The sequence below is a fragment of the Limanda limanda genome, chromosome 10, assembly GCF_963576545.1.
Source record: "Limanda limanda chromosome 10, fLimLim1.1, whole genome shotgun sequence".
In the NCBI taxonomy this organism is placed as follows: domain Eukaryota; kingdom Metazoa; phylum Chordata; class Actinopteri; order Pleuronectiformes; family Pleuronectidae; genus Limanda; species Limanda limanda.
The window spans coordinates 21,849,314-21,876,928 of record NC_083645.1 but is presented as its reverse complement, the minus strand read 5'-3'; the positions used below and the strand labels follow the sequence as shown (position 1 = coordinate 21,876,928).

General features: G+C 42.2%; 1 protein-coding gene across 1 annotated transcript in view; it reads left to right on the top strand.

Moving 5' to 3' along the window:
- slit3 (slit homolog 3 (Drosophila)) overlaps positions 1-27,615 on the top strand; it is a 222,472-nt gene that overhangs the window by 115,576 nt on the left and 79,281 nt on the right. The window contains exons 5-6 of the mRNA XM_061079769.1: positions 8,595-8,666; positions 20,166-20,237. Coding sequence (XP_060935752.1) covers positions 8,595-8,666; positions 20,166-20,237 — 144 coding nt within the window. The remainder of the gene's footprint in view (positions 1-8,594; positions 8,667-20,165; positions 20,238-27,615) is intronic.

The following is a 27,615-nucleotide window of genomic DNA, read 5'->3' as shown; positions in this document are numbered from 1 at the left end:
AGTAAAAGTACAAAAAACAGTTACATATCTTTATTTAATATAGATAAAATCTCTGTTGTTGGTAGTCACGCAATTTTGTCTTGTTACCGTTATGATTTATTATTCTTGTCAGGTTTTTAAACGATGAAGACATCACCTTAACTCCCTGCTACGTAGCTGACAGTGCATCCTCTTGATGCTACTCAGTCGATAAGATATCCTCAGTCCCTGAGTAAAACCTAGTGTTCATGATTCTAATGTTTTAATTAGAATTGAAGGATTACAATGAAGTCCTCTGTGAGCTCAGAAAACACTGGAAGGTCCAGAAAACAGCAGCAGAAGAAAGCTCCCACTGAGTAGCTCTTGTCATTGTATTAATATTCATAATATAAAAGAGTTTAATTATAACATTTTAGTTTAGCACACATTTATTACATTTTATTGTATGCGGTTAAACGTATATTGATCAAATTGTGGTTTAGTCAGTTGCTCAGAGTGAATATAACATTTTATCACTGCCCTGTGTCTGCAGCAACATGTGAGATACTAAATCTACTCCAATAGAAAGACAAAGAAATCTCCCTCATCCATCCATCTTTAAATCTCTCTAACCACCCACCGCTGCATCTATCTCACTGTACTGTCGCTTTCTATCGCTTCTCGCCTGCCTGTTAATCCACCCCCACCCCTCGCTCCATCTATCACTTCTCTCTGTGTACATCTAATGTCTTGACCCCTGGCCGCTGAAGTTTTATTAGCTTTATAAATGTCCCTAAGAGCCTGCAATATCGCTTAGCCAAAGTACCAGAAGAAAAGGAAGAACTTTCCAACACAAGAAAAAACCGGAAAGCGCGGCAGAGTAGTAATATCGCTTAGTCCCGCGGATGACAACTCGAATAAGAAAATGTATTAAAACAAAATGGCGCCGGGGACATTAAAGTAAATTAGCCAATAACAAATGACCATGTGTGCCCTAACCTCTCCAACTATTTTTTCCCCGATAGTAACTCATCTGAATTTGTTGGACATCTTTCGGGCTGCGAGCCAGAAAAGCTTTTATATCCATAAAGGCCTATGGATCACAGAGAATTGCATTAAGCTGTCCAATTTAATTACAGTATCGACAAAACATAATAGATACTTACAGCCTTACGGAGAGCGATGGGTAGAGGAGGGGAAAGAGCACGGGAGAGAGCGATGGAAAGAGAGAGGGAGAGAAACCAAAAGTGCAGACAATGTCCATTTATAATGCTGATGCAGTGTATGTATCACAGGAGGCGTTTGAGGAACGTGTGCGCGAGCGTGTGTCTATGTAGGTGTGCGCCAGTGTGTCTCTAATGAAGGATTTGCAAGGGCCCATGAGAGCTTTTGAGAACGCTTAGTTTGATTTAGACGCTACAGCTCCCCGATGGCTGTTTCACTCACACACACACACACACACACACACAAACGTGGACACACAGACACCGCTCTACAGTCTACACACACCAACGTGCAATTTTACAGAGTGCCACACACACCTGACCACACACACAGACACACACACACACACACTCTTAGATCAGTGTAATGGAGCGAGTTAGGAGAGTGGCTGTCCTGTCCCGTCCTGTCCCAGCCAGCCGGGGCTGTCAGGCTCCCGTCCACCATGATCGATAGAGGGAGGGGGGGGCGATATTTTTATTCATAAAGCGCCCACTTAATTAAATCACAGGGAGTGGAGCGGGAGCGGGGGGGGGGGGAGTTGGAATAGGGGAGGAGGGAAGGGGGCGGGGAGGGTTACTAGACGTAGCAAGGGCACTGAGACAAACGACTGATGAAGAATTGCAAAGACTGGAAAGAGAAAGGCACGGAGGAGGAGAAATATGGAAGGAAGAGCGTTCCGCGTGTCCTCAATTATAGAGTGGTGCAGCCGGATGCAGAGGACACACTTCAAGGCTGCGTCTGCCTGATGAGAAGCACTTGCATTTGTCTTTGCAGCAACGTTTTCCAGTTGCCTAAAGAAAGTTTTATCGCATTACGTAAAGTGCAAGCTTTCGAGAAACACGTGGGTTTCAGAAGGAATGTGCAGTCCGTCCTGCGACTTGCAGAAAGAGTTCAGCGGAGTTAGAGGAGATCAATACCACTCTCGTGTCTGTATTAATCATGGGCTACAGTCAGTTTCAGGTTAGCTTAGCGTAGCATAAAAAATGCAAACGGGGGGAGGGAGACAGCAAGGGTTTGCTCCATCAGAAGGAAAGTGAATAAGTCAATTTGGCAAAACGCCCTCATTACTCCCTTAGCAACGAGAACTTGAAAACTTAGAGGAGAAATGTAGGAGACAATTAAGGCTGAAAATGTGTGAATAGAAATCACGGTTCTCTCTCTGAGCCCAAACCAAAGAAAGACAATTTCGAATTTAAAAAAAACGCTACGAGCTGTAAACCCTTACAATATCAAAAAAAAATCACCAGTGTTCAGTCCCACAGAGCCGTGGTGCTGTCTGCACTGCACTGTCAGCATGCTGGGTAATATATCCCCTCAGTTTGTTGGCACAAGTCAGAATCACTCAAGCAGAGTGGCTCCAGAGCCAGAGGCCTGAAGACCGGGGTTGTAATGGGAAGGTTCCAGTTTTGAACGCATGGAGCTTTACGTCTGTTGCGTTGCCAGAATGTAGCATTTATGGTCAGTAGGTTTTCCCAGGATAAATGAAGGTTAGAAGGAAAAGTTGCTATACGTCCTGCTCCGACTTGCCCAATAAAATAACTGTTAGTGTCACATACGCAGAGTTTGAGTTATTTCCTCTCAGTCACCGCATCGCTGCAGCTAGTATGAATTCTAACTGCGTATTCACCTTCCATGCGTGTTTCACTAAACTGTTGAAATAATTTTATATAATGAGACAAAAAGACAGAAAAAGGGGTATTTTTAACACTTCAAGTCATAACATGAATTAAAAGTCTCACTCTGCTTTTACCGCTACTGGAATAAATTTAAAGCATCCGCTGCCCCAGTCATTAAAACCTTACTCTGTATTTATTGTGACTTAAAGCCAGTACTTAACTGTAAGTTAAAATGGCATAAAGGGCATTTGAATAGTTCCCAAGGTTATAGATACCACAGAATATCGAGTCGCTTCCACAGAACAGGCAGCGGGCGCTGTAATACCTGCTGCATGACTTTGGTCTTATAGTAAAGTGCCTTAAAAACAAGGGGAATATGAGCTAGCCAGCAGTCGATATTTATTACTCTCTTTATGGAACAATATTAAATGCAGTTACAGGCCCCAAGGGAGAGAAAAAGAGACAGACAGAAAGAGAGAGAGAGAGAGAGATAGCAGGGGGGGTTGGAAAAAGAAAGTGATAGAAGAGGAAGAGAGAGAACCAATAGGCTCAAGCTAACCATTGGTCTCTCAGGTTTCAAAAGAGAAATTGTGGCACCTCCGCCTTCCTCCTCCATTCTGTCTTCCCCTCAATTCTCCTCCTGTTTGTCTCCTCTCTCCTTTTTATCTCTCCCCCGGAGCCCAGCCAAGGGTCATGTCTCTCTTTCTTTCTTCTGCCACACTCCCTCTTCTTTTAAGAAAAGACACACAGAGACACGCACACACACAGAGATGCATACTGCGCATTGTCGAACCGTTCCACTCCCACTCGCCTGCTGTTTCCTCCACGCGGAGACACACACAAATCCTACCTGACACGCAGACGCACACCTTTCGCCGCCCTCTTTGTCGTCTCCAGCTCACCGAGACCCCCTGTGATGCCAACTGACACAGAAGTCATATGAAATCAGAAAGGCCTGCTCCCAGTCCTCTGTTCCCAGGTTAATGGTTCAGGGCTGAGCAGACCTGGCTCATATCTGGAAGAGCCTGAGGGCCGATCCGTCTAATATCTGGTGTCTACTGTTACATGAAGAAGTGTAAGGGTAAGACGCCCTGGGAGAAAGGATCATTGGTTCCGTGTGCATGAAGGATGTGTGCGGATTTCTCTAGTTTTTTTTAATACAATGTGTGTGACACTGTTGTACAAATGTATGCGGGTGCAATTGTGTGTTTGCATGTGTACGTTTGTGTATTTGTGTGTGTTAAGTGTAACGCCAGCATCCAAGGAGGCACATTGTGGCGTGTGAGCGCTGTGTGTATGTGTGTTAAAGGGTTAACAGTAATATCTGAAGTGACAAAGGGTGACCTGGCAAGTGTTATTATTCTCCGCACATGAATAATGGAACTTAATATGGAGGAGGTGATAGCTGCGAGCAAACACACACACACACACATAGGCGCACACAAACACACACCAGCTCACACCACCTACCCAACCAGAGGTGGATCTCGCTGTCATTCTCAATCCCCCCCCACAGACTTCCAGGGGCCACAGAGAGTCATCATGCCCGGAGAGGAGAGGCCTTGGCTGAGGGAAACTAACCAATGGTTGGGGGATCTTCATGGTGGAAGTTCTGGAAGAGATTTGGTCAAAATTCAATCAATTATACAGTACTTAGGAAACCATGACAAACATGGAATGGATAATGGAAGACTGCCCTTTGTTCCCCTGCTGCTGCTGCTGCTGCTGTTTGTTGGGTCTCCTCATATTTTTCTTCCCCCCTCTTGTAATTCATTCCCTTCTTCATTTCTCATCGTACCCATGGATACTGAACTCGGCTTTTTTCTTGAACTTTCGTGAACTTTGTGTTCTTTGTCTCCATCCAGCTCCCGAGATCCCCCAAGCTCTCGAAAAATATGCAGTTGTTTCATAATCAGTATCACTATATTTTACAGAATTTGTCATCCTAATAGAACTGATGTATAATTCAAACTACCATCCATCTCTTTAATAGAATTTTTGGGAGATTAATTGCCTGTTCCCTCAAATGCTGTGGCGATAGACGAAGGCCAAAAAGGCTAAACCCATTAATTGAAACGTGGAAGCAGATTGCCAGTGACTGGTGTACAAACCATCCCGCTGTCCAATCCAGCTGTGTGCGTGTGTGTGTGTGTTTGTGTGTGTGTGTGCGTGTCTGTGTGTTTGTGTGTGTGTGTGTGTGTGTGTGTGGTAAGTCTATCAGTGAGTGTCCTTTTCAAGGATCACAAGCCAATCTCCTGTTGGTGATAGCCTTCGCTTCACTCAAAGGTCGGCAGGTGTGACTCACAGAGATGAGACGACTGTTAACATGAAGAAATAAAGCAACTATCAATGTTAAATGTACTGAGATATTAATAATACATTGTGTCAGAGTACAATGTCTGTATACAATTTATTATTAAATGGCCAAAAGGCAACCAGAGGCATCAGCTTTTAACTGAGAGCAGTGGAGGCCAAGCTTTTTACTTTTATAGAAAAACAGGTTTAAGCTGCATTAAAATCAATATGTAATAATTACACATGTAGTTATACATGTGTAATTAGTTAAGAAAATATTCATGATTTGAAACCTTCTTTTTGGACGCTTAAAACTCCTAGAAGCATCTCAGAAACAATTACAATTCCTTATTGTAGTGATGTAGGTAAATATAAACGCAGAATCCGAGTTCGCAGAGTGAAGCCATGCGGATGTGCCTGAAACCTGCATTCTCTCAAATGTACAGCAGAGGGCAACTGTTGTCAGTTTCTGTTGTAGTTCCTATCAAGAAAATGACCCAACTTCTCACATGATTTATGAGTTAATGTTTTCAATCTCTAGTTTCAAGTCTTCTTCAATACGTCAAGATGTTCCATTTGTAAATTATGGTCCCGTTTAGTGTAAAGTAGATGGTAAAGTACTATAGGCATACCCTATGATTGACAGCTAGTGTCGTCCAATCAGTGTAGGTGGCCATGCAGTGGTTAAAAAAACCAAGATGGCCCTCGACAAAATGCAAAACTTGAGGATTCAAAGCCTCAGTTCATAAACCAAAGGGAGACAACACAGTGAGACAACACTTGGGTCAACTATGGTGATTGTAGTTTATAAAGACATAGAATTGTCTTTTACACATTTTCATTTTCTCTGTGACCACATTTCCTACCAGTCTTATACTTCGCAGAATTACCTCAAATCGATATCGTCACTTAAAGGAGGCGGGATGTTCCTGTAGCTGTTTCAAGCTGTTTCGACCTTTGCATCTGTACATAAAACATGCTCAAGTCCAGCTGTTACTAATCAAGACATTTATCAGGCTGATACACACTTAATATAACAATAAACTCATTTCATTAGTCCCAAAATGTCACCAGAAAAGAGAGGATGCTGAACGCTGTTCGGACATTAAAAAAATAAATAAATCACATTTCCATAACCCTCAAACCAATTGCACAAATGGACAACCACAAAACACTTGTATAATGAAAATTTCATTCAAAGCCTTGACAAACAAGTTTTATTTTGGCAGCCTGAACCACGTAGCTCCCGGAACCGGTGTCCGTCACTCAGCTGGAGTCATAAAACCAGAGAGACGGACACACAGTCTCATCATGGCTTTTATTTGACTCCGATGGCTTTTCGCCTGTTAGAAGAAATAGCAAATATCATGGTTGGTAAACAAAACAATAAAATATTTATTATCCATGGAAGCCCTTTTGAAATATGACTTTTTAATGCTTTTTTTTTTATTTATTTTTTTATCTTTTTCTATAGCTCTCTTTCTTGTTTTTTTGCTGTCAGTCATGTTTGTCAGCAGTCCACTGAGGGCAGAGTGGTATTAAATAAATTCAGATTATAGATTTAAACAAGATAGATTTACTGATACACTTAGATGGTTGGGCAGAGAATGATAGATCATAGAGAACGGTGGAGAAAGTGAACGCAGGACAGAAAGTGAGAGTGATAACAGCTTTACTTTATATCTGTTTCCTATTTACTCTGTCAACGTCAGCATGGGAGCAACAAAGACTGATCAAAAAGAGAAAGAAAACCCCTCATCTCAACCCAGGAAGTGTCAAAACCTTCAAAACAAGAAGTGTAAACATGAGGAGTATTTTCCGGCTGTGCTGCACATTAAAATATCATAATACCATTCCTGTCCGTCAAATGTTTGCCCTTTTTTTTCTAACTCCTTCGTTACCACAAGCACTAAGCAAAATTGCACATAAAAGCACATGTTTTCTTTGCCTAAAGAGTATACAATGCCAGGCACATACTTTTCCCATCAAGGCCTGGGGAGAAGAAAAAACAAAAAACGAGAACTCTCATCTCTTGTCAAACAAAAGGAACGAGCCAGAAAACACGCGGCTGAAAGGGAAACATCCAAAAACGTAGGAACCTTGTTAGTTTGAGGAAATTAGTTTTCTGTTTTCCGAGCACGACTCTGCAATTAACATTCACTGCACTAATAAACGTTGATTGGCTCTGGAATAATGCACAACCAATTTTCCTCCTGTGTACTTGAATATGTGCCTGAGTGTAAATTAGACAGTGTGAGCATATACAGCACGGAATAATGTGAGAACATGTACACGAGTATGTTACTTCCAAGGCTGTGTGTGTGTGTGGGTGTGTGTGTGTGGGTGTGTGTGTGTCTGCGTGTGTGTGTGTGTGTGTGTGTTAGTCTGTGTGTGTGTGTGTGTTTGCTGCACTTTTTCAATCTGTTACAGGAAATTGTTAAGAATAATGTTGGAACATAATTATACTCTCTGCAGAGGAGCTGGCGGATTTCCATATTGTGTGCGGGTGTGTGTGTGTGTGTGTGTGTGTGTGTGTGTGTGTGTGTGTGTGTGTGTGTCAAGGTCAAACAGAAAAGTCCAGGCAGAGGTTTGTTGCTCTTTTGAGCTGATCTGTTGTGATTCTTTAGATGGGCCTCCACTATGAAGCACGTGTGTGTGTGCGACTGGCAGGAGTATAGGGTGATTAGCTTGTCTGATATTTCATACCTCTCTTTCTCTCTCTAATTACATTGTGCTCTCTGAGCCTTGTTTGGCTGCCAAGGCTTCTCCCCAACAAACAACACTAATAGAGTTAAGGGCAGGCCTTTGTGTCATGTCAGAAATCATTTGGCTCATATAGGTATTCATTACACAGGGAGAGAAGGAGACTGTTGCATATGCTGCCATGTCCAGGAGTGTGTGGACTAAGAGAAAGAGGAAAAGAGTCGCTGTGGTTGACTGTTCTTGATGGTGGTACAGAAGTGTGTGTCTCCGTGTGTGTGTGTGTGTGTGTGTGTGTGTGTGTTTCTCAGAATGTATGAGATTGCTTCACTTTTTCACCAGTGCAACATCGCACAGTTGAAGGGCAAAAGTTAAAAAAGAAAAAAGAAAACCTTCGACATTAATGTGAAACACACGCATTCCAATGAGAAACACATAAAGACATATGCACATGTGGACACGCACACAGACACACACAGACACACACACACACACATACACATACACACACACACACTTTAGCTCTGATATTTCCCCGTTTCTTTGAAGCTCTTTGGTCCAAATTGTTCCACTGATCATAAATGTCATGTCATCCTTTCTCTCTCTCCCTCACTCAATCTCTTTCTCCCTCTCTGCCTTTGTTCTGTAATTGTCTATCTTGTGTGTGTGTGTGTGTGTCTGTCTGTGTGTGTGGCATAGATGACATGTTTGTGGTTTTGTTTATCGTCTGCCTCTAAAGATCTTTGAGTGCTTGGAATACCTCAACTAATGTCTTATGTCGTTTGCTCTCTCTCTCTCCAGAGACCTCAGCGAGAACCAGGTTCAGGCCGTTCCCAGGAAAGCTTTCAGAGGAATCACCAATGTCAAGAACCTGTAAGAAAAATTACTCCCTTTTTCTATTTGAAACTTCCATCTTCCCTTTTCTCCGTTTTCTGTGGTATTGAGGCTGTAAAAAGCCTTTTTAATTAAGAAATGTTAAACTGTCTGATTCTGTTTTTTTACAGACAAATATTGTTCAAACCCAAATCACTTAATTAACATTGTCATTGAGATCCTAAAGTTAATTTTCATACCACCTATGTCTGCAAAATGAAGTTTCCTGGAAGCCAGACCAATTATTTTGCTCTAAATAATTAGCTAATTGCTTAATTCTTCATTTCAAAATGACTTGACACATTTTTTAGTTCCTCATGGTTCCTCATTTCCATCTGAATCTCCTCATCCTTTATTGCATCCTGCTTTTCATCACCTCTCCCTGTTTCCTCCTGTTTCCTCTTTTCTTCTTCATCTTCATTTTTTATTCCACATTCTCCAATATTCCCACTTTCCTCCTTTTTTGTCCTCCTCTTCTCTTCCTGTCTGGAGAGGTTTTATCCTGGCATCAAGCGTTCAATACCCACCTGTCCTTTATTCATGATGTCCTAATCACCAATAGTCCAATCAATAGGCTGCCTAATCAATATGTTCACTCAATCGATAATGACTGATCAATCCTGGCTGATGCTGCATAGGGAAACTTCTGGACAGACTCCTGGGGGTAAACATGTACTCAACAGAGATAGTTCCATACGGGTTCAGGTAGAACAGGAAGGACAATATTAAATTCAAGTGTTTTAAGTTCAAGTTTGTTACACCACGGGACGATAAAGCAAAAACAGATTTGCTCAAGAAATCGTGTGCGTAAATTACAGTTTTCTGTTGTGTTCTTTCATTCATGACTGACATGACAGAGGAGGAGGAGGAGGGAGGACGGGACAGGAAAACAGAGCGGAGCATAATAAGTACAAGATTCAAAAAGATAATAACCAATCACTCTGGATGCTCCACAAGCACCAGAGCTGCTGAACGACAGAAGGAAAAAAACGTATGTTCTTTGGCTAAATGAGATAGAAAGAAAGAAGATGAGAGGAGAGACAGAGAGTGAAGGGGAAGATTGTGTTCATATTATATTTAGATTGCCCTTTGTGGTGTTTTCATTGAAATGCAAATAAAATAGACAAGACTGCATCTGCACTGAATGAATACAATAAGGTAAAGAGTTCACCACAATGGATTTTAACTCAGAGAAGTAAACAAATCATCACAGCAATCACTGATGCACAGATGGATCCAATTTGATTCCATGCAGCTGCATTCGTAGCATTTCATACTTTTATTTTCATTCTTCTTCGCTGTTGAGGATCGTGAGATATGATCAAAAGCTCCAGAACAAATCACTAAAAGGTTTTTGTGCTAATTTACTTTCTCCGCTGCTCTTCACGGGCTCAAGAATGACATTTAACTTTGACTTTTTAAACCGCTGTGAATGTTTTTAAGAGAGAAAAACAGTCTGATTACACGACACCAGCTTTGAAGATCATGTGATGTGATCAAAAACTGTGGAACAGCTAAATGAACATGTTGTTTTCTCAGCCTCAATTTTATCGGCCATCTCCTTAAAACGTTCACGTCCTTGAAGTGTAAAGGTTCTGGTGCATTTTCATTGGGCATTTCATTTCAATTAATTGATATGCATCTTTCTCCACATCAGTAATTCAGATTAATCAGTAACTCGTCTCCATAGTTTCCTCTCTCACGTGTGATGTAAGTTCAATATGGCTGCCAAAGTCCAGAGGAGATTTTTACCCTTTGGTTAAATGGACCTGAAAGGGCCTGGACCCTGTGCCAAGCACCTCTGTGTGTGTTTGTGTGACTGTGTTCCAAACCTTTGAGTTAGGTTTGGCCTCTGATCATCTGTCTCCCTGCTCACAAAGCTCCAAACTCATGAACGTCCTCACATCTCTGACTCCAGACTCACTCACTGGGGTTGTGACGTTACAGCACCGTCAGTGCTGATGATGAGGATGAGTTCTGTAGAAGGTTTGCTGCGTGTGGACGCTTTTTCTTAGAGTCTGGAAACGTGACCCAAGCCCATCGGGACATTAAGAAATTACTTTTGGGTTTGGATCGGGTTCAGGTTGACTGGGCTTCCTTTTTTAAAATATTGTATGTGCCTGGTATCTGGTGAAACGTCAGGCTCGGAAAGAAAGAACTGAATTCCTGTCATGTGCAGTCAGACTTCGATTTCTTTCTGGTTCAGAAAATAGCATCAGGAGCATCACTCTAATTGAAACCAGAGAACAACCTGGTGTCTCCTGTCCTTGTCCCTCTGAGCACATTCACTTTAAGTGGGTGAAGTTAAGTTTCTAGAGTTTGCCCATCTCCACTCTGCAGTCCTGCACCCGCCTCTTTCCCTTTTAACACCAGACTCAATGTTTAAACACAACTCTTCACTTTTTGCCAAAGCCATAAAGTCGCATTAATCAAGTTGTCCCTGCCCTCGTTAAAATATTTCACATTAAATTGCTGTGACATACAAAGTGAATCTTGGGAGAATCAGGCATTTAATGAGCACTCATTTTTTCCCTCCCTCTTTTTGACGTGTTGCGTTGCCTCCTCCTTCTCCTCTTTTCTATCCTCCTCATCTTTCTCTTTTTTCTCCTCCCATCCGTTCGACTATCCTTCACTTTTTCATCCCGTTTTTTTTTTCCTCCTGGCATGTTCTCCTTACCCCTCATCTCCAACACCTCAAACTGCCTCTTTCCTCCACTTTCCATTACACCCTTGTTCTCTCTCTTCATCTCGTATCCCTCCTTTGAAACAGTGACTTTCCCTTCATCCATTATTCTCTTATTTCTCTCATCCCATCATTTGTCTCTCAGCCGTTCGTCTCTATCTCTTCCCCTCATGGTCACTTTTCTCTCTCCTTCTATTCCTTTATGTATTTTTTCTCATTTTAAACATCCCTCCATTCCTATCCCTCACCAACCAGCCCCTTTCCCTAATTTCTGTCTCTCCCTTTTCCCTCTTTTTCCACTCCTCTCAATCCATCCATCCATCTCTCCATTAGACAAGGTGACTCCTGCAGTAAAAGGCTTCAGCCCTCCATTACACCGCAGATTAAAAAAAAAAACGTCAAGACATTCCGTCCCTCGTGGACACAGCATTGACTTTCTCGTTCAGCTCCCTCTGCCTCTCGCTTCGTCCCCCCCCCCCGCTCGCCCCCTGCTCGCCCTCACCTCCTCCCCTGTCTCTCTCACCGCCTCTTCACCTCTCTCGGTCACTCTCGATCTCTGTCCCTCTCTCTTTCCCTCTCACTCGCCATGTTTCTCACAGAGTCTCTATCTCTCTCTCAGTTGTTCCCTTTCATGCTGCATAGTGGCTACCACAGCACTGTCGGCCATTTATTGCACTTCTTTCACGCACACACACACACACAAACACACATACACATGCACACACACACACGCACAGACATACTCACGGACACTTTCGACCGTGCTCTCAGATTGACTGCTCTGCTGAAACTGCCAAGAACCTGGCAAAAACGATTACTGTAGTCCTCCACTAACCTAAGAAGACAGGTATATGCCATACATCTGTGTGTAGGTGTTTGTGTGCGTACGTGTGAGCTCTGCTATACATTGTGCTGACTGCTGCTCCTGTCATCCCCCGAAACTCAACCTGTCAGTCAAACCACAGATGATAGAGGCAAAATGTAGAGCTTGAATGGATAGAAAGGGCCGTGCCAAAGTTCCTGTATTAAACATGCTTTGTTGTTTCATGGTTGTATCGATGTCACATTCTGGATGCTTATATCCCATCCAATTTTTTTTTCTAATCCAATTTTCCAAAATCGAATTTTGTCGTGTCTTGTCTTGTCCTATTATGTTGTGTCTGGCCCTTGTCAGAAAAGTCATCCTACTAACCACTCTGGTGCATTTGTGGTGTGGTTTGGCATCTGAAACTTTTCGTCCTTTGCTCTTGAGCTCGTCAAAAAGTCAGGACGCGGATAAACAAGATGCAGAAGAACTGGCAGAGTGGTGTGCACACAGTGTGAGGCAGGTTTCCTCCGCACACAGGAATTTGACGAATCACGACTTACCCTGACACAGAAATACAAAAGTACTTCATCTCCTAAACAGCAATGAGAAAAACCTCTCCATCCTCATAAAACTGACCCTTTGCACCAACACCCACACCATTAGAAAACAAGTTGGTGGAATCGGCACTGAACTTAGGTTTAATGATTTCTTAGTATTCCGATTATTCCAACTGTTCTAAAGGCCTTGAATTGCTCATGTATTGTATCTGCAGGACTTTCTGCTCTGCCTCACATATTAGTTTCTGAATTGCTTTGTGGTAAAAAACAGCTAAAATACTACATATCAGTTATAAGAAAATGCTGCTGCGGTAGTCGTCACAAGGCATATACTGTGCGTGTTAAAAGCATGTGAATATTCCTCAGTAACATTAACCAATCAATCCATACCGCTAATGGGTTCAGGGTCAATCAGAGCTGACATTGGGTGAGAGGCAGGCTTCACCCCGGACTGGTCTCCAGTGTGTCCCAGGGCCAATATACACATACAACACCTACAGTCAATTATCATAGTCTCCAATTAACCAAACCCTCAGAGAAAACCCACACAGACACAAGGAGAACATGCAAACTACACGGATGGACCCTGGTTAAACCCAGAGCCCACTTGCTTTGAGGATACACTACTCCCCCACAAATATTTACTCCCGTGTGCTATTGGTGCAAGTTTTCTTTTTAACTCAACACTATTTTGAAATAAAAAACAACCAGTAATTCAGTTTATGTTGCATTCATCCCTCAGGGCGGATTTGATTCAAGCTGATCTGCAACATAAATTACATTCACACAATTGCTTCACACTGTGGAAATGACAAACATATTCATGTCGGAATGAAAAACCTCAGATAAAAAGGAAGTTAGCAACCAATATAAAATAAATTAAAATGATACACGCACCCAAAGTTTTTGTTAACACAGCTGTTGTAGACAGAGACTTTATTTTTTTAACCTCAACCAGCAGTAACTGGTTTTAACCCATTAAGTCATGAGGTGCACTTTCAAAAAACACTCATATCTAAGCATTGTTCGAAGTTGAAACTGGTTATGACTAGAAATATGATGATTTGTCATTAAGTCAAGACTTTTTCATATATATAAAGCATTTATCTCTTGGGAAATATAGCGAGATATGCATCGAGCTTTAATCAGTTAAGAAAACTATTTAATACGAATACACATAATTCATCATAATACCAAGAGATTTTCTTCAGACCACTATTTAAACCTAATATAAAGATTATACTACAGTGTGGAGCAATGAGCTACTGTAATGCAGTGACAGGGAAGCGGAGATCAACCACAGATAGGGCATGTGTGTACAGTCGTGGTCACGCTTAAATCACAGCATATGTTAGTCACTCGTGCCGTGAGGCGTACGGCTGCAGTTGAATTACAGAGAAGCATGGACACATCAGATAAGCTACAGCTGTTTCATATGCCCTCACATTACACCTCAGTTCCCACATAGACACACGCTTCTTATCTTGTGCAGCCATCACGTCCTCATATTGTTCCTTGTTCTCCATCTGCCCGCCTTCTCGCTCTCTCACACACTTTTTATTGTGATCAAATTTAATTCATCTCTCCCGCTGGGTCCACCCATGCTCAGCGTGGACACACTCACAGCACCTGCAGGTGGTTTGGACGAGTGTGTTGAGAGAACGTGATGTGTAATGTATTCAGCAACACAAACTCACTGTTCATTATTGTAAGAAACAGAAAAGGGACCCACCCCATGGCTTTACTTCTTTACCTTTCTCCCTCCTGTTCATTCTGTCCTCTCTCTTCCCCATCATAAAACGCCTCCATGCTTCACGCTTCTCTACCCACAATGCAGTGCAGGGCGGCCGTTTGTTTGAATTATGACAACAGGGCCTTAGAGGGAGGTGAGAACACTGTGTCGGGCTGCATGCACACTTATACACACACACCACACACAGAAACACAAGTTTTTGACCTGCATTGGTGTGTGTCTTTGTCATTGCAGCTGCTCGCCTTCAGTTCTTTTTATCTTTTCCACAATTCCAACACTGGAAAATAGTCGTATACATATAAATAGCTAATATGCATGTGTATAAAATATAGAAAAAAAATATGAGTAATTAGTATATGTTTGAGAGAGTAGAAGCCTTAAACCAATGTGACACCCAAAGCAGTAGTGCACGAATATCATTCAGTCAAATGTCCCCTGTCCAACAATACCGGGTCTTGCCAGGAGATTAGGGAAGAAGAATGAAGACACTGTCACCAGCTTCCTTGAATCAGATTCCCATTTGTCTTTGCCCGACACAACCCCCCCACGCACTTCTTTAAATTGCAGGATGTAGCTAATTCATTAAAGGTTGTGAGCAGCCAAGACTGGACGAAGGAAATGTCAATAGCTTTGTCTGAATTGTAACATCTCTAAGTGGACATCTGTTGTATTTTCATCACAGTGATACGATTTGCAATTCAGTTTTGACGTAACATTTTCTCAGAGTCACATATTGGAGCAGACAACACAACACAAGACCAGTGGGTTAGAGTTTTATAGATTTACTTTCATTTAAATTCAACTTTAAGACCAGATAAATGTTTTCAACGTCCTTTGTGGTCAAGAGAGTTACAAAAATCATAAATCCAATTAAAGTTAATTTAAGGTTATATTCACTTTGACAAATTAGCAGAAAAAAAAACGATTTGGAAGTAAAGCTACTTGTATCCTTGACTGCACGAAGCAACCCCAGTCCAGAGCACAGTCGACAAGTATGGACTAATAATTATGGCTTCATGTGCCCTTGAACAGCACTAAAACCGGACTCAACATTTGCAATTCAAAACCTTTCATTGTGCAAATACTAATTTACTGCATAAGGTCACATGAAGTGGAAGCCATGGCTGATGTCCATCCAGCCTCCATTAATCCCTCATCCTCAGCATTCACTGGTGGAAATGAATCTACAGAACAGCAAACCTGATTCAATCGTCTCAGTTGTATCTGTTAGGGTCAACATTTTATATTTAGATTGACAGAAAAGCAAGAGAAATGTAAACAGAGTTAAACAACACATATGTAAGATTTAATGATTGTTAATGGCAGAGAGAGATTTTTAACCTCATCTCTCCTTGGTACATCCCTCACTCCTCCTTTGTCCGTCAGTTTTTTACTTTTACTTTCCATCCAGGAACATACAATATGTGTTCTCAGTCCTTTATCATTTAGTCTTCCTTCTCGTCTTCTTCTCTTTTGTGTCTTGACTCTTCCTCTCTCCAGTCGACTGACCCTTTATTTTTATATCTTTTATTTCCTTATACATTCTCATTTTACCCATGGTCTTCCTCCGTGTCTCAGACTTCCTTCCTTAGTCGTTTCCTTCCATTTTTTCTACCTCCTATTATTCACATCCCTTCAGTTTTCCTTTCAATCCTTTCACCTCTCACTCATTCACATTCTCATTTCTTCCATCATTGACTTTTTGTCTTCAGTCAATTCACCCCCCCGACCTGGGTTCACTCATCTTTATTGACCTGTTTCCATCACAGAGTGTTAACAACAGAAGACGAGAGATTGTTTCCCGTTATAGACCTGAACGTGTCAAAGTGAAAGCTGGTACATTGCAGTTACACAACTTCCTTTAAAATGTGTGCAAATGTACATTAAAAATATAATTATAGTCCAAACGAAAAACTAGACCAATATATTACATTATACAATATACTATATTATTATGTTGCCCAAATTAATGTAGACATACATTTTTTATAGGCTAATCCAACAGAGATTCTGAGTGCAAGGTGAGAATCAACACATTAACATAGACACTCCCCTCTGGTGCCATCTGGAGCAAATGGATGCATTGAATCAAACTGCCAATAGGCTTAATGATAGACATGATTAAACAAACTAATTGTATGGAAGGGAATTGTATTTTGGGGCACCTGTTCTACCCCCCCTTGTAATAATGTAATGTGGACACAGGAAGGTACACGCTAGGGCTGTGAATTCAACACATACAAAGACAAAGACCAATGAAACCCACACAGACACACAAAGTACACCCTCATCCCTGATTCATACCAATCATGTCCCGGCTAATCATGGTGCTTGGTGAAGAAAGCTGTCAGAGGAATCTAATCATATCACAGAGGATGGAATCGTTTACTGTTGATGCGGATGAAAGATGAGTCGCATATTCTCAATTCTTAGAAAAATAAATGTGCCCACAGACTGGAGGAGCTCGGGGATCAAACCACCGATCTTCTTCATGAACTGCATCCTCCTCCACCTTCTCAACCTCGACACCCTGTTTTCTGACCTTGCACTACTTCCTGCACTAGCATTCTAGTTTAACACATAAACATTATCCACTTTGGATGCAAATATCAGGGACTGTAATATACATATTTGTTCTTTGTAATGGAACAACCTCGTCCATATACATCACAGTCTGTGTAACAGAAAGAACATTCCTGATAATTAAGTGGCTTTAATAACTACAGTAAACTTTGGCAGTGTCATTCTTCTCCATATGGCTGATCAGGCTGTGAACCAGTTTTCCATCATAAAACAAAAAAGACTTTTGATTACATTAAACACAAATATGGCAAAGGCATATGCTGGTAAAATAACTAGAGTCCAGTCATTGAACAGATGCTCACACTCACAGCTTTCTCCCAACAAGTAGCCAAATACGAAAAAGAAAAATCATAAATGCGGAACTCTGCTTTTAACAAGAGTGCAAACCCATCAAACTATTATTCTCCGCTGTTACACAACAGAGTGGTTTAGTCCACCCTGATGATCCCAGTGATCTTTACAGAACAAACTGTGCTCAACTAATCAAACACAGCATGGCAAGGCGGTAAAGAACTTATCTCTCAGTCACCTCTAAAATATAACTGCATTGCATCAAAGCAGATCAAAACAACTCTTCGGTCTCCAGGATCCTTTGGAGAGCCGAAAATAATTACGTTGCGAGCCAAACCTGGCCTGTGGGCACAGAGTTGTTTGATATTTACTGTCTTCAGTCCAAACTGAACTCATGCCAATTGTTAACAACCACCATCTGGTCAATATCAAGCAGAAAAACATGAAAAATGTGCTTTGCTCTGCTGCGCAGGGGACTACTTTCCATGAACCTGAACTTCTCCAGCAAGGAGAAAATGTAAAAAAAAATCAAAACATTTGATTCATCCAAGCACGATCACAGTGTTGTGGCTTTTCATGGGTGTTGTAACTATGTAACTGTCATCGTCAATACGTTTCAGGAGGTCAAATAGCTCCAATAAGACGATGATTTCCACCTTTTTCTAATATGTTTTTCCACAGCATCTTGTCTGAAGCCACAGCTCTGGAGCTGTTCTCTGACCAGCGGCTGCTTACAATGCAGCTTCATATTGCAGTGCACTCGTGGTGTACTAGTAACTACACTTTTCAGACGCTCTGAGGAGTTATCCATCATATTCCTCTCACACACCCACACCTATATGCACATATAAAAACAAACCAAAGGATATGTTGCTCCTGAAGCCCAGATGCAATTTGTGTTGCCCTACAGGAAAACACAGGTCATTTTGGGAAGCGCCTTCCTCGGGGTTAAAAAGCTGACATGACTGATCCAACAGGTGCTGCAGAGTGCAAAGCAGACACCTTGGCTATATGTGGAGGTGAAGAAAAGGAGATTTCAAAGGCTGATAAAAGGAAACAGGGACAAAAAAGTGGATTAGCAAAGGATAGACGGGAGTGTGAGAGGACAAAAGGTGAAGGGAAATCACAGATGAGAGGAGACACTGGACTCCTAGTGGGATAGAAAAAAATGGATTATGAATGGAGAGAGGAAGAAAACATGCACAATGCAGAAGATGGATGCTCGTAAATAAGGGGAGAAAAAAAGAAAAGGAGAGGGGGAAAGTCAAAGAAAAAAGGGATTAGGGATGAAGGGCTCCAGTGAAAGAGAATTGAGATGGGATGAGGACAAGGAGGAGAACATTAGGGTGAAGTGATATGTTGTAAGTGTCTGGAGAGAAGATGGCAACTGTGTGTGTGTGTGTGTCTGTGTGTCTGTGTGTCTGTGTGTCTGTGTGTGTGTGTGTGTGTGTGTGTCTGTGTGTCTGTGTGTCTCTGTGTGTGTGTGTGTGTGTCTGTGTGTGTGTACCTGTTTCTATGATTCTGTGTGTTCAACAGGCTAAATGCCTCTCATCCTTTTTCGTTGAGTTAAAGATTAAAAAAACTAGAAGAAGATACTTGTCTGCCCTTTGTGTCTTTCCATCTGCAATACATTCATCAGAAGAAGAAGAAGAAGAAGAAGAAGAAGGGAGGGGGAGGAGAGACAGAGGGATGGATGGATAAGAAGAAGGGAGGGAGGGAGAGAGAGAGAGGAGTGGAGGTTTCAGGGTTGTTGGGTTCATGGATGGATGAAGGGATTGACGGTGGCAGGGGGGGGGCGGGGGTTTGAATATCTAGACCTGGGCAAATTAAAGTAAACGCAAAGCTGGTGGATGATGGAGGGGCACAGGGTGCACCTGGGATTCCGGTGAACGAGGCAAGCAGCAAGCCAGGGAGGGGGGGATGGTGGAGATAGTGAGAGAGAGAGAGAGAGAGAGAGAGAGAGAGAGAGTGAAAGAGAGGAAGGAAGGAAGGACGGACGGAGAACAGGAAAAAGCGGCACAGTCGTGACTCTAGGTTGATTTACGGAGGCTTTCCTTTTAATGAAATTGTTTCAGTGACAGAGCCGGTAAAAGGCCCTTAATGGATTGGCTGGCCTAATGTAATGAAATTACTCCCTCTTTCACTACAGAGAGAGAAAAAAAAGAATAAAAGAGGACATGGGGAGGAGGAGGCGGAGGAGGATGGAAGAGGAGGAGTGGGAGAGGAGAAAATGCAATTAATATTTACAGAACAGACAAGCAGGGTGGGCTTTAGTAGCTACGGCTCGCTCGCTCTCCCCTTCAGTGGGTCTACCTCTCTCGCCCCTCTCTCTCCCGGTGGCCAGTGTGCGCTGGGCGTGCGGCGAGGAAGGGAGGTGATAGGCTGATGCCAGACAGGCCACTTCAGCGCACCGGTCTCCTCTCTCCTGCTCTCCTTTTCCTCGGCTCCTCTCCTCAGGGCTGGCCACATCAGCACTGAGGTGAGAGGCTTCACTTGGGGGCTCTCGTCTGGACTGGGTTTCCCCTGCGGTGGTTGTGTGTCTGTCAGTGTGCGAGTGTGTGTGTGTGGGAAAGAGTTAAAGCCAGGATCTCCCACCTGCTATCTTGAGCCCACTACTGAGGTATCACCTCACACACACACACACCCACAGACACACACACACTCACTTTCACGGAGCCCATCTTTTTGCTAGTCCCTCCCCCCCATGCTGAGCGGGACCCTGCCGACTTGCGCCTGACTCTCTCCCATCTCTGTCTCCCATCTGTGTGTGTGTGTGTGTGTGCTTGTGTGTGTGTGTGTGTGTGTGTGTGTGTGCATGGTGCAGGCAACTGGACAGCAACCACATCAGCTGCATCGAAGATGGAGCTTTCCGGGCGCTGCGCGATCTGGAGATACTGTAAGTAGAGACAAACCCCTGGTCCTCTCACTCTGACTGCTCCATCTCTCTCCTCCTCCTCCTCCTCCTCCTCTGCCTCTTCTTCTCATCAGTCTCTTCTTCTCCTCTCTCCCCCGTCTCATGAGCTGTCTGTGAAGCAGGGATCTGTCCTGTTCTCTCACTATCAGCATTGTTTTCTGTCTCATTCTGTTCCTTATCTCTTCACGCTGCTTTTTCCTTTCATGTAAAGATTCACATCTTCCCTCTCCTCTTCTCTCTTCGTCTCTGTTAGTTGCATGTCATCCCTCGTTCTTTACCCTTCATCTACTTTTCTATCTCGTCTTTTTCATCTTTCTCTTGACACAAATCTGCTGTTCCTCTTGAATATGAGAAAAGCTTCAACTTGACAATGCTTATTGTGAGAGGATTAAGTTTCTTTTAATGTTCCGATGTGAATTATCTTTGTGTCATCTCTGTGTGTGAGCTCAGGTGCATGTTAAAGTACATGTGTACGTTGGATAAAAGAAAGTGTAGATAACCTGTTCATTCAGCAGCGCATCTGTCGTCCTTGACTTACAATATTCTGAAAGTACCCACACACAGACACACACGCACAGACACACACACACACACGCACAGACACACATACAGACACACACAAGCAAAGGGAGTGTGGAATAAACTGCATCTGCCACCTGCTGTGGTTTGCGTTTTCCCTGCACCATGTGTTAATGCATGTTGGTGCCTTCCTCTGAATATAGGAACACGTTAATGATATATAGCGTGTTTGCTTCCAGCTGTGTATGTGATTGTGTGTGTGTAATGTTGAGTATAAGTGTGTAGCTCAGTGTGTGTTTGTGTGTGTGTGTGTGGAAGTTTGTGTGTCTGATCTGTCCACATTTTTCGAGCTGCTCATTTGTCACTATGCTCCAGAGGTGTGACTGGCAACGGTGCAGTGCTGGTTTGTTCTGGGAAAAGCTTCCACCGTCTCTGCATCTGCATCACTGTGCACGGATGTCTGTGTGTGTGTGTGTGTGTGTCAGTGGCATTTGTTCTTGCAGAGAGGCAGATGCTCTGCTTCATTGTGCGTTGTGCATAATACCCTCAACTCATTGCAACAACTTAGCAATCAGATCATTTATTTTGTGATATAACACAAAATATTCAGGTTTATGTTTCAGAAAGACAGAAAGAAAGTGGAGAAAAATGTATTTCTCTGCTTGGCAGAAGCATTGGGTCATTTGTCTGAAGGGTTGTTGGCAAGTCCTATTCGTATTCTGCTGTGTGTTGCTGACGGGTGGAAAGGTTAGTCGTATTGTTGCTGAATGTGATTATTAGAGGGTAAAGCTGTTTAGCAAATGAGGAAAGAAAAGAGAGAGAGAGAGAGAGAGAGAAGCACAAAGACAAAGACAGACAAAGAGATATGAAGAAACGGCAGAGGAGAGGAGAGACAGACAGGAAAAAATGGCAGAAGAAAAGAAGGTCAACATGATCGTCTTTAACACTGTGTCGCTCTCCATTTTTACATTGTTCCTATGCTGCTTCATCATTATGAGTGGTTCAGGCAGAAGATCAGACTCATGATGCTTATGATATAGATTCATTGTAGAAATTTAAAGCTGGAGAAGGAAGTTATAGCCTTTCATTGTTATAAAAACCAATGTGAATATAATAGAACTATTTTCTTTTCATTATTTAAGCAGCTTGAATAAATAATGTAACTCTGGTTTATTCTGGAAACAAAATCTCCCTCATGATCACATTAAAATCAATCAGACTTTATATATGTGGCACTTTTTAGACAAATCAAAATGATGACAAAACGTAGGATATAACTACAATTTAGAGACTCAGCGAGATTATATGGAAATAGAGTGACAAAATAAAGTTAAGATTTCGGAATGTATACATATATATAGATATATGTATACAACATTTTTGTAAAACTAAATATGTAATGGTTTGTGCTCAGGACCTGATACAAACCAGAGCTGCTGAATCTGTGATAACGCTCTAAGGTTCATGTGCTCATTTACTCTTGTTGCAAAACCTGCATCCCACTCACTGAAACCATTGACTCCCAGCAGAATCAGGCCCATCTCCATGAGCCTCCTGCTGTAAGTGTTGTCGGTGCAGCCTTGTGCTGTCTGATGTGTTCACATGAATGATTAAAGAGATCGGTGGAAAACATTCAATAGCCCACAAGGCAGCTTACACTGTGGATCACAGCCCGAACAAATCTTACTCCTAATCTCAAACGTCGTGCATTAACAAGGTATCGATATTTTTCTGCTGCAAAATTTTATTTTCTGCTTGAAATGCTGCAAAAAAAAAAAAAAAAGTTTGTTCTTCCATCCATCATTCAATCTGTCAGGTCTCGCTTTCAAGGTTTTATTTCCTCATACCAAAGTTTTTTTTTTCTTTCTTTGAATCGCCAGCTTCAATTTTCGCTCAGCGCACAATGAAAGTGATCGGGGGCAGATAGGGGGGTGGGGGGGGGGTGGGGGGGGATCAGCAGCGTGAGATACAACATATTAGCAATTCATAAGACTCTGACAGCTGACTGCTCGGCGAGATTTACAATTCACTGTAAATGCGCAGCCATTCCCATTCAGCAGACAGCATGACAGCACACAGTATATTCAGCGAATGTGACGTTTTAATAAAGGCAGGTGTGTGTGTGTGTGTGTGTGTGTGTGTGTGTGTGTGTGTGTCTGCCGGTGTGTGTGTGTGCAAAGTGTTTGTGCGCGTGTGCAAAGGGCATGAATGACAGTAGGCAATTCTGCCGCTGGACTGATCTTCATTTCTGGCATCTTAAAACACACACACACACACACACAGATGTACACACACATGCACAAACTGACACACACAGATGCACAAACACAGACGCAAACCCATCTGTCCAGTTTCGGGGGGTTCATTTCGTGACTGTGGTACAAAATGGGTTGACAGAGGTAGCAGTTATTGGAGTTCATGAGACTGCATCATCAGGTAGGTTTACTTGTGTGTGCGCACATCTGGTCACACACACACACACACACACACACACAGTGACACATGAATGTATATGTGGGAGTGTGTGCAGGGTTGTGCTTCATTTTGAGGACCAGTGAGTGTTTCAGGCTTTTATAGTAAGAACTTTTTTCACAAATAGCAACCAGCATTTCTTCACTAGGTCAGAATTCGTCCATCAATCGATCAATAGCATGAACTGATTCCAGAACAAAAATCCTTACGCAATGCTTGATGGTTAAATCTTCAGTGATCTACTGGGATTAAACCTGTAGCTGTGACAGAGGTCAGGAAATGGGCTTGAAGGTTAACTCGGCCCATGATGGCGCCTGCGTGTGTTTTCCGTTATGACTGCACACGCTTGTATCTCGTTAAATGTTTTCCTATATTTGAGTGTCAATCTATGCATCCATTGGTCGATTTGTGTGTTCAAGTCATTTCTCACTTCCCCCTTCCATTAAAACAACCAGTCGATGAACGATGGAGCTTTTGAGGCGATGAGCGTCTGCGCACATGTTAGAGTTTGTGTGGATGAAGGTCTGCAGTCCCGCTGTCTAAGTGCATTGCCCAAGACTGGCTGACAAATGGATGGTGTGTGTCTCTGTGTTTGTGTGTGTGTGCGTGTGTGTGTGTGCTTCAGCAATTTGTGTGAGTCATTCTAATTGAAAGCCACTAACGAATCTCCACATTAATTAATCTAGTCATTTTTAATTAGCCGCTGTTTCTTGGTGGCCTAGGTTTTTTTCTGAGCTGCTTAATATGTTCCACAGCGGCAGCGTTGACGAGTCCAAGCTGCAAATTGGAGCGTTGGGCTGATTTTGAAAATGTTAAATGGATTTTAGTTTGTTCGTTTTATTTATCTTTTCGTAATTGTTCCGGGAAACAAAATTAAAAAATGCAGTGATGGGGTGTTCATTTAATTGTTATTAAATTAGACAACATATTATTATTAAGAGACAAATCAAGAGACAATTTACAAAATAGTTCATTAATCACAAAATTAAAAATGTTTTGGATGTGTCAATGTGGCGAAAGACCTCATCATTTGTTGATTGTTGGACAAGCATTGTTAAGTTATACACAAAAGACAAAAAGAGGACGCAGGTTTACTTTGTCGTTTGGCGACAGCAGAACAACATTTTACAACATTTTGCGCATTTCACACACATAAAACCTATGAACAGGAGTGTATTGTTTGTGCAGGAGGACTAACTCAACCCTTATATCAAGCTCTAAGTAGGATGTAAGTGGAGACACGCCCCACACAGTGAAATGTATGCAGCTGTCTTCAGATGACAGCTTTGATTTCAGTCAAAAATCCCCATTGTGGGACAAGGAAAACTTCGTATTGGCTGTAATATTTACCAAACAGTTTTCCTGCTGTAATCCATGTTGCTGCTAATTTTCATTCTGTGCACACTCGTATTCTAGATCAGATCCTGGCTCGATATTGCACAAATATTCAAGAAATTACAAACTGTCCTGTTATTTAGGTAGGAGATTTTAAATAAAAAGTGAAATTATAGCGCTGGAATTGAGCATAAAAGGTTCAGGTCAAAATGAAGCATTTCCTCCATCATTTTAAAGATAAAATGTTCTGCAGCGCCTCTGAGATATATGGAGCACTTTCAACGCCTCGTATCACTGAGCAAAAGATAAAATATAATTTATACTACTAACATCTATATAAAATACCTGAGAGTTTTCTTATTGATTCATTTATTTTCTATATTCGAAGAAATTAATAGATTGCGTGACGTTCAGGATGAAGTGATTTGAACCGCTGTTAATCTCCATGTCTCGGTTTGACGGAAGAGTTTTGCTTCCTGAAGAGGTTCAGGGAGAAAGATGGAAATGACTAAAGACACTTTTACATTCCCCATTTCCTTTGATATCTGCTCCCTCTACTCATATGTCCTTAGATAGTCCCTTTCTCTCACTTCCTCTCCGCTCCCTCTTTCATGGCTGCCAGGATGAAAGTAGAGGATCAGTGTTGTAAAAGCAAGGCAGTGCTGGGCTATGATTTATTTAGACCCAAAAGGACTGTGGTTACTATCCCGTCCCTTTTTTTTTTGCCGGAAGACACAAGACACGGGAGATTTCTGGAGGGTGGAGGCGCTTCACAAAATGGAAAAGGGCAGAACGAGGGATTTGAGCGGAGGGGAAGAGAGGAAAGAGTGTGGTATCGCTGTTGTAAAAACCGCCAGTTTCCTGGTCATCATTTATTTATCTGCTGTTGGACCTGAGGAGAGGGATGGAGGGACGAAGCAGGCATAAAGAGGAAGAGACAGGAATGGAGGGAGCAAAACAACGCAAAGATAAAGAGATTTTGGAGGATTTGAGATAATAAAGCATGAAGATAAAGTAAATAGAGAAAAGAGGAGAGATAAATGGATGAATGCAACACAAATACAAACAAGGAGGCATACAAGGACGTGCAGAAGGTGAGCCCAGAAGAAAGAGATGTGGCGCACAAAGGTGTAGAAGTCATCAGAGAGGGAGGAGAGACAAAAAAGCGCAGGGACACTGATGTGATGTGAGCGGGTAAAAAAACAAAAAAAAGAAGTGATGGAAAATAAATTGAACGGATCAGAGGGAGGGAAGCAGGGAGGCATTAATTATTGATGGAACAAATGTCTGACTGACTGACTCAATTTGGCCATTTGTTGTTTCCAGACCACGGCGGCTGTTAGATAGACACAGCGTTTCTCAAAGTGAGGATGGAGTCGCCGCCTGGGGAAGTGGTGGGAGGATCATCTGGGTCCTTCAGGCAAATCAGGCTGAAAATCACAGAGTGTAGTGATTATTCAAAATGAAGTTGATCTTCTGTTTCTTAAATTGCGTAATCTCTTTTTTTGTTTTGTATTAAGCATTTCTTATCCCTGAGTTTAAGACTGATCTCTGCAAACTCGTGTCACCTCAGTGAATCCAACGAGCTGAATTTCGAACAGCAAATGCCCTCAATGAATTGAACAGAAAGGAAAAGTTGTTTCATAAAGGTGGTCATTAATATGTTTTAACACTCATGTCTCAAAGTCACACGCTGGCTCTTTGAATTTAAGCCTGTATACATCCTGTTATTAATCGTTGTCACAGTCGGGCTTCGGGTCCAGCTTGACCTCTGCTGAAGGTCATCTTTTCTCCCTCTTTAATATCCGCCCAGTCATTTTGGCTCTGGCCTGAAATGAAGATAAACTCCAGTTATGCCATGGTGAAAAATTTAAAAAGGAAATTAGCATGCTCTGGTGACTCTGGTTGCCACCGCCTGCAGATTAAAGGAGCAGGTCATTTGGTTGGGATATTGCCAGTCAATTTCTGAAGTGAACTTTTTGGCTGCTCTGCAGAGCTCATGTGCTTCCAGGAGGCAATTTTGTGGCCAATAACGGTTTTACATTTTATACGGACATGCATCTTGATTGTGACAAAGTTATAGTTTTATTTGAAAGTCATATAAACAGGTAATGAGACGCCTCTTTTATACAGAGACAAGAGTTTGCCTCATTCAAAGATGAATAACAGCAGGGACATAGTTTGAGAAAGGACTGGAAGGTGTTTAAATGGACGTGTTCTGAAACATTAACCACGATGCAATGCATTGATTCACCAACAGACACAAGATGAGAAACATCAATCATTCAGAATTTCTTCACATCAACATAAACAAACTCAACATTTTGTGAAGCCTATGGTTACTCTCAGAAGACTAAAGTTATGAGCTAAACTAATCTGATAGGCCGCCGTGGCTGAGGAGGTTGGGCAGGTCGTCCACTGAGCAACAGGGTTCAATTCCCAGCTTCTCAAGTCCATATGCTGAAGTGTCCTTAGGCAAGGGCCCCATATAAACCCTCACGGCTGCTTCATAACTGTATGACTGATGAGTGACAGAAAAAGTGCTGCATTTAGAAGCGCTGTATAAATGTGTGTCTGCGAAAGGGTGTGAAGTGCCTTAAGTGGTTGTTACAGCTGGAGAAGCGCTTTGATAAATTCGTTTTACCATTCAATTTAAACACTATGTTATTGTCGGGGGGGCAGGTTAAGCTTTGGTGAGTAGAGTGAAAAAAGTGAGCGTGAAATGATGGTGGAAACAGAAGTGAAACCGGGATTGAAGCTGACAGCTCCTCTTGTGCAGCAACCAGTCCCTTTCAAAACCGGCAAGAACTCCAGCTGCTTGATCCACTGTTCATTCTTTCTTCAGACGAGTCAATTCATCGACATCCCTCCGTTTGATTCTATTCCAGGACTTAGTTACATTGATTACACGATATAAAAACATCTGTCTTTACAAAGGTTTACACAAGTTCCTCAACGGATCAAAAGACGCTGAAATCCCTTTTTTTTTTCTCGGCTACAAACACAGAAACCGACCCAAACTTGACTCATTATT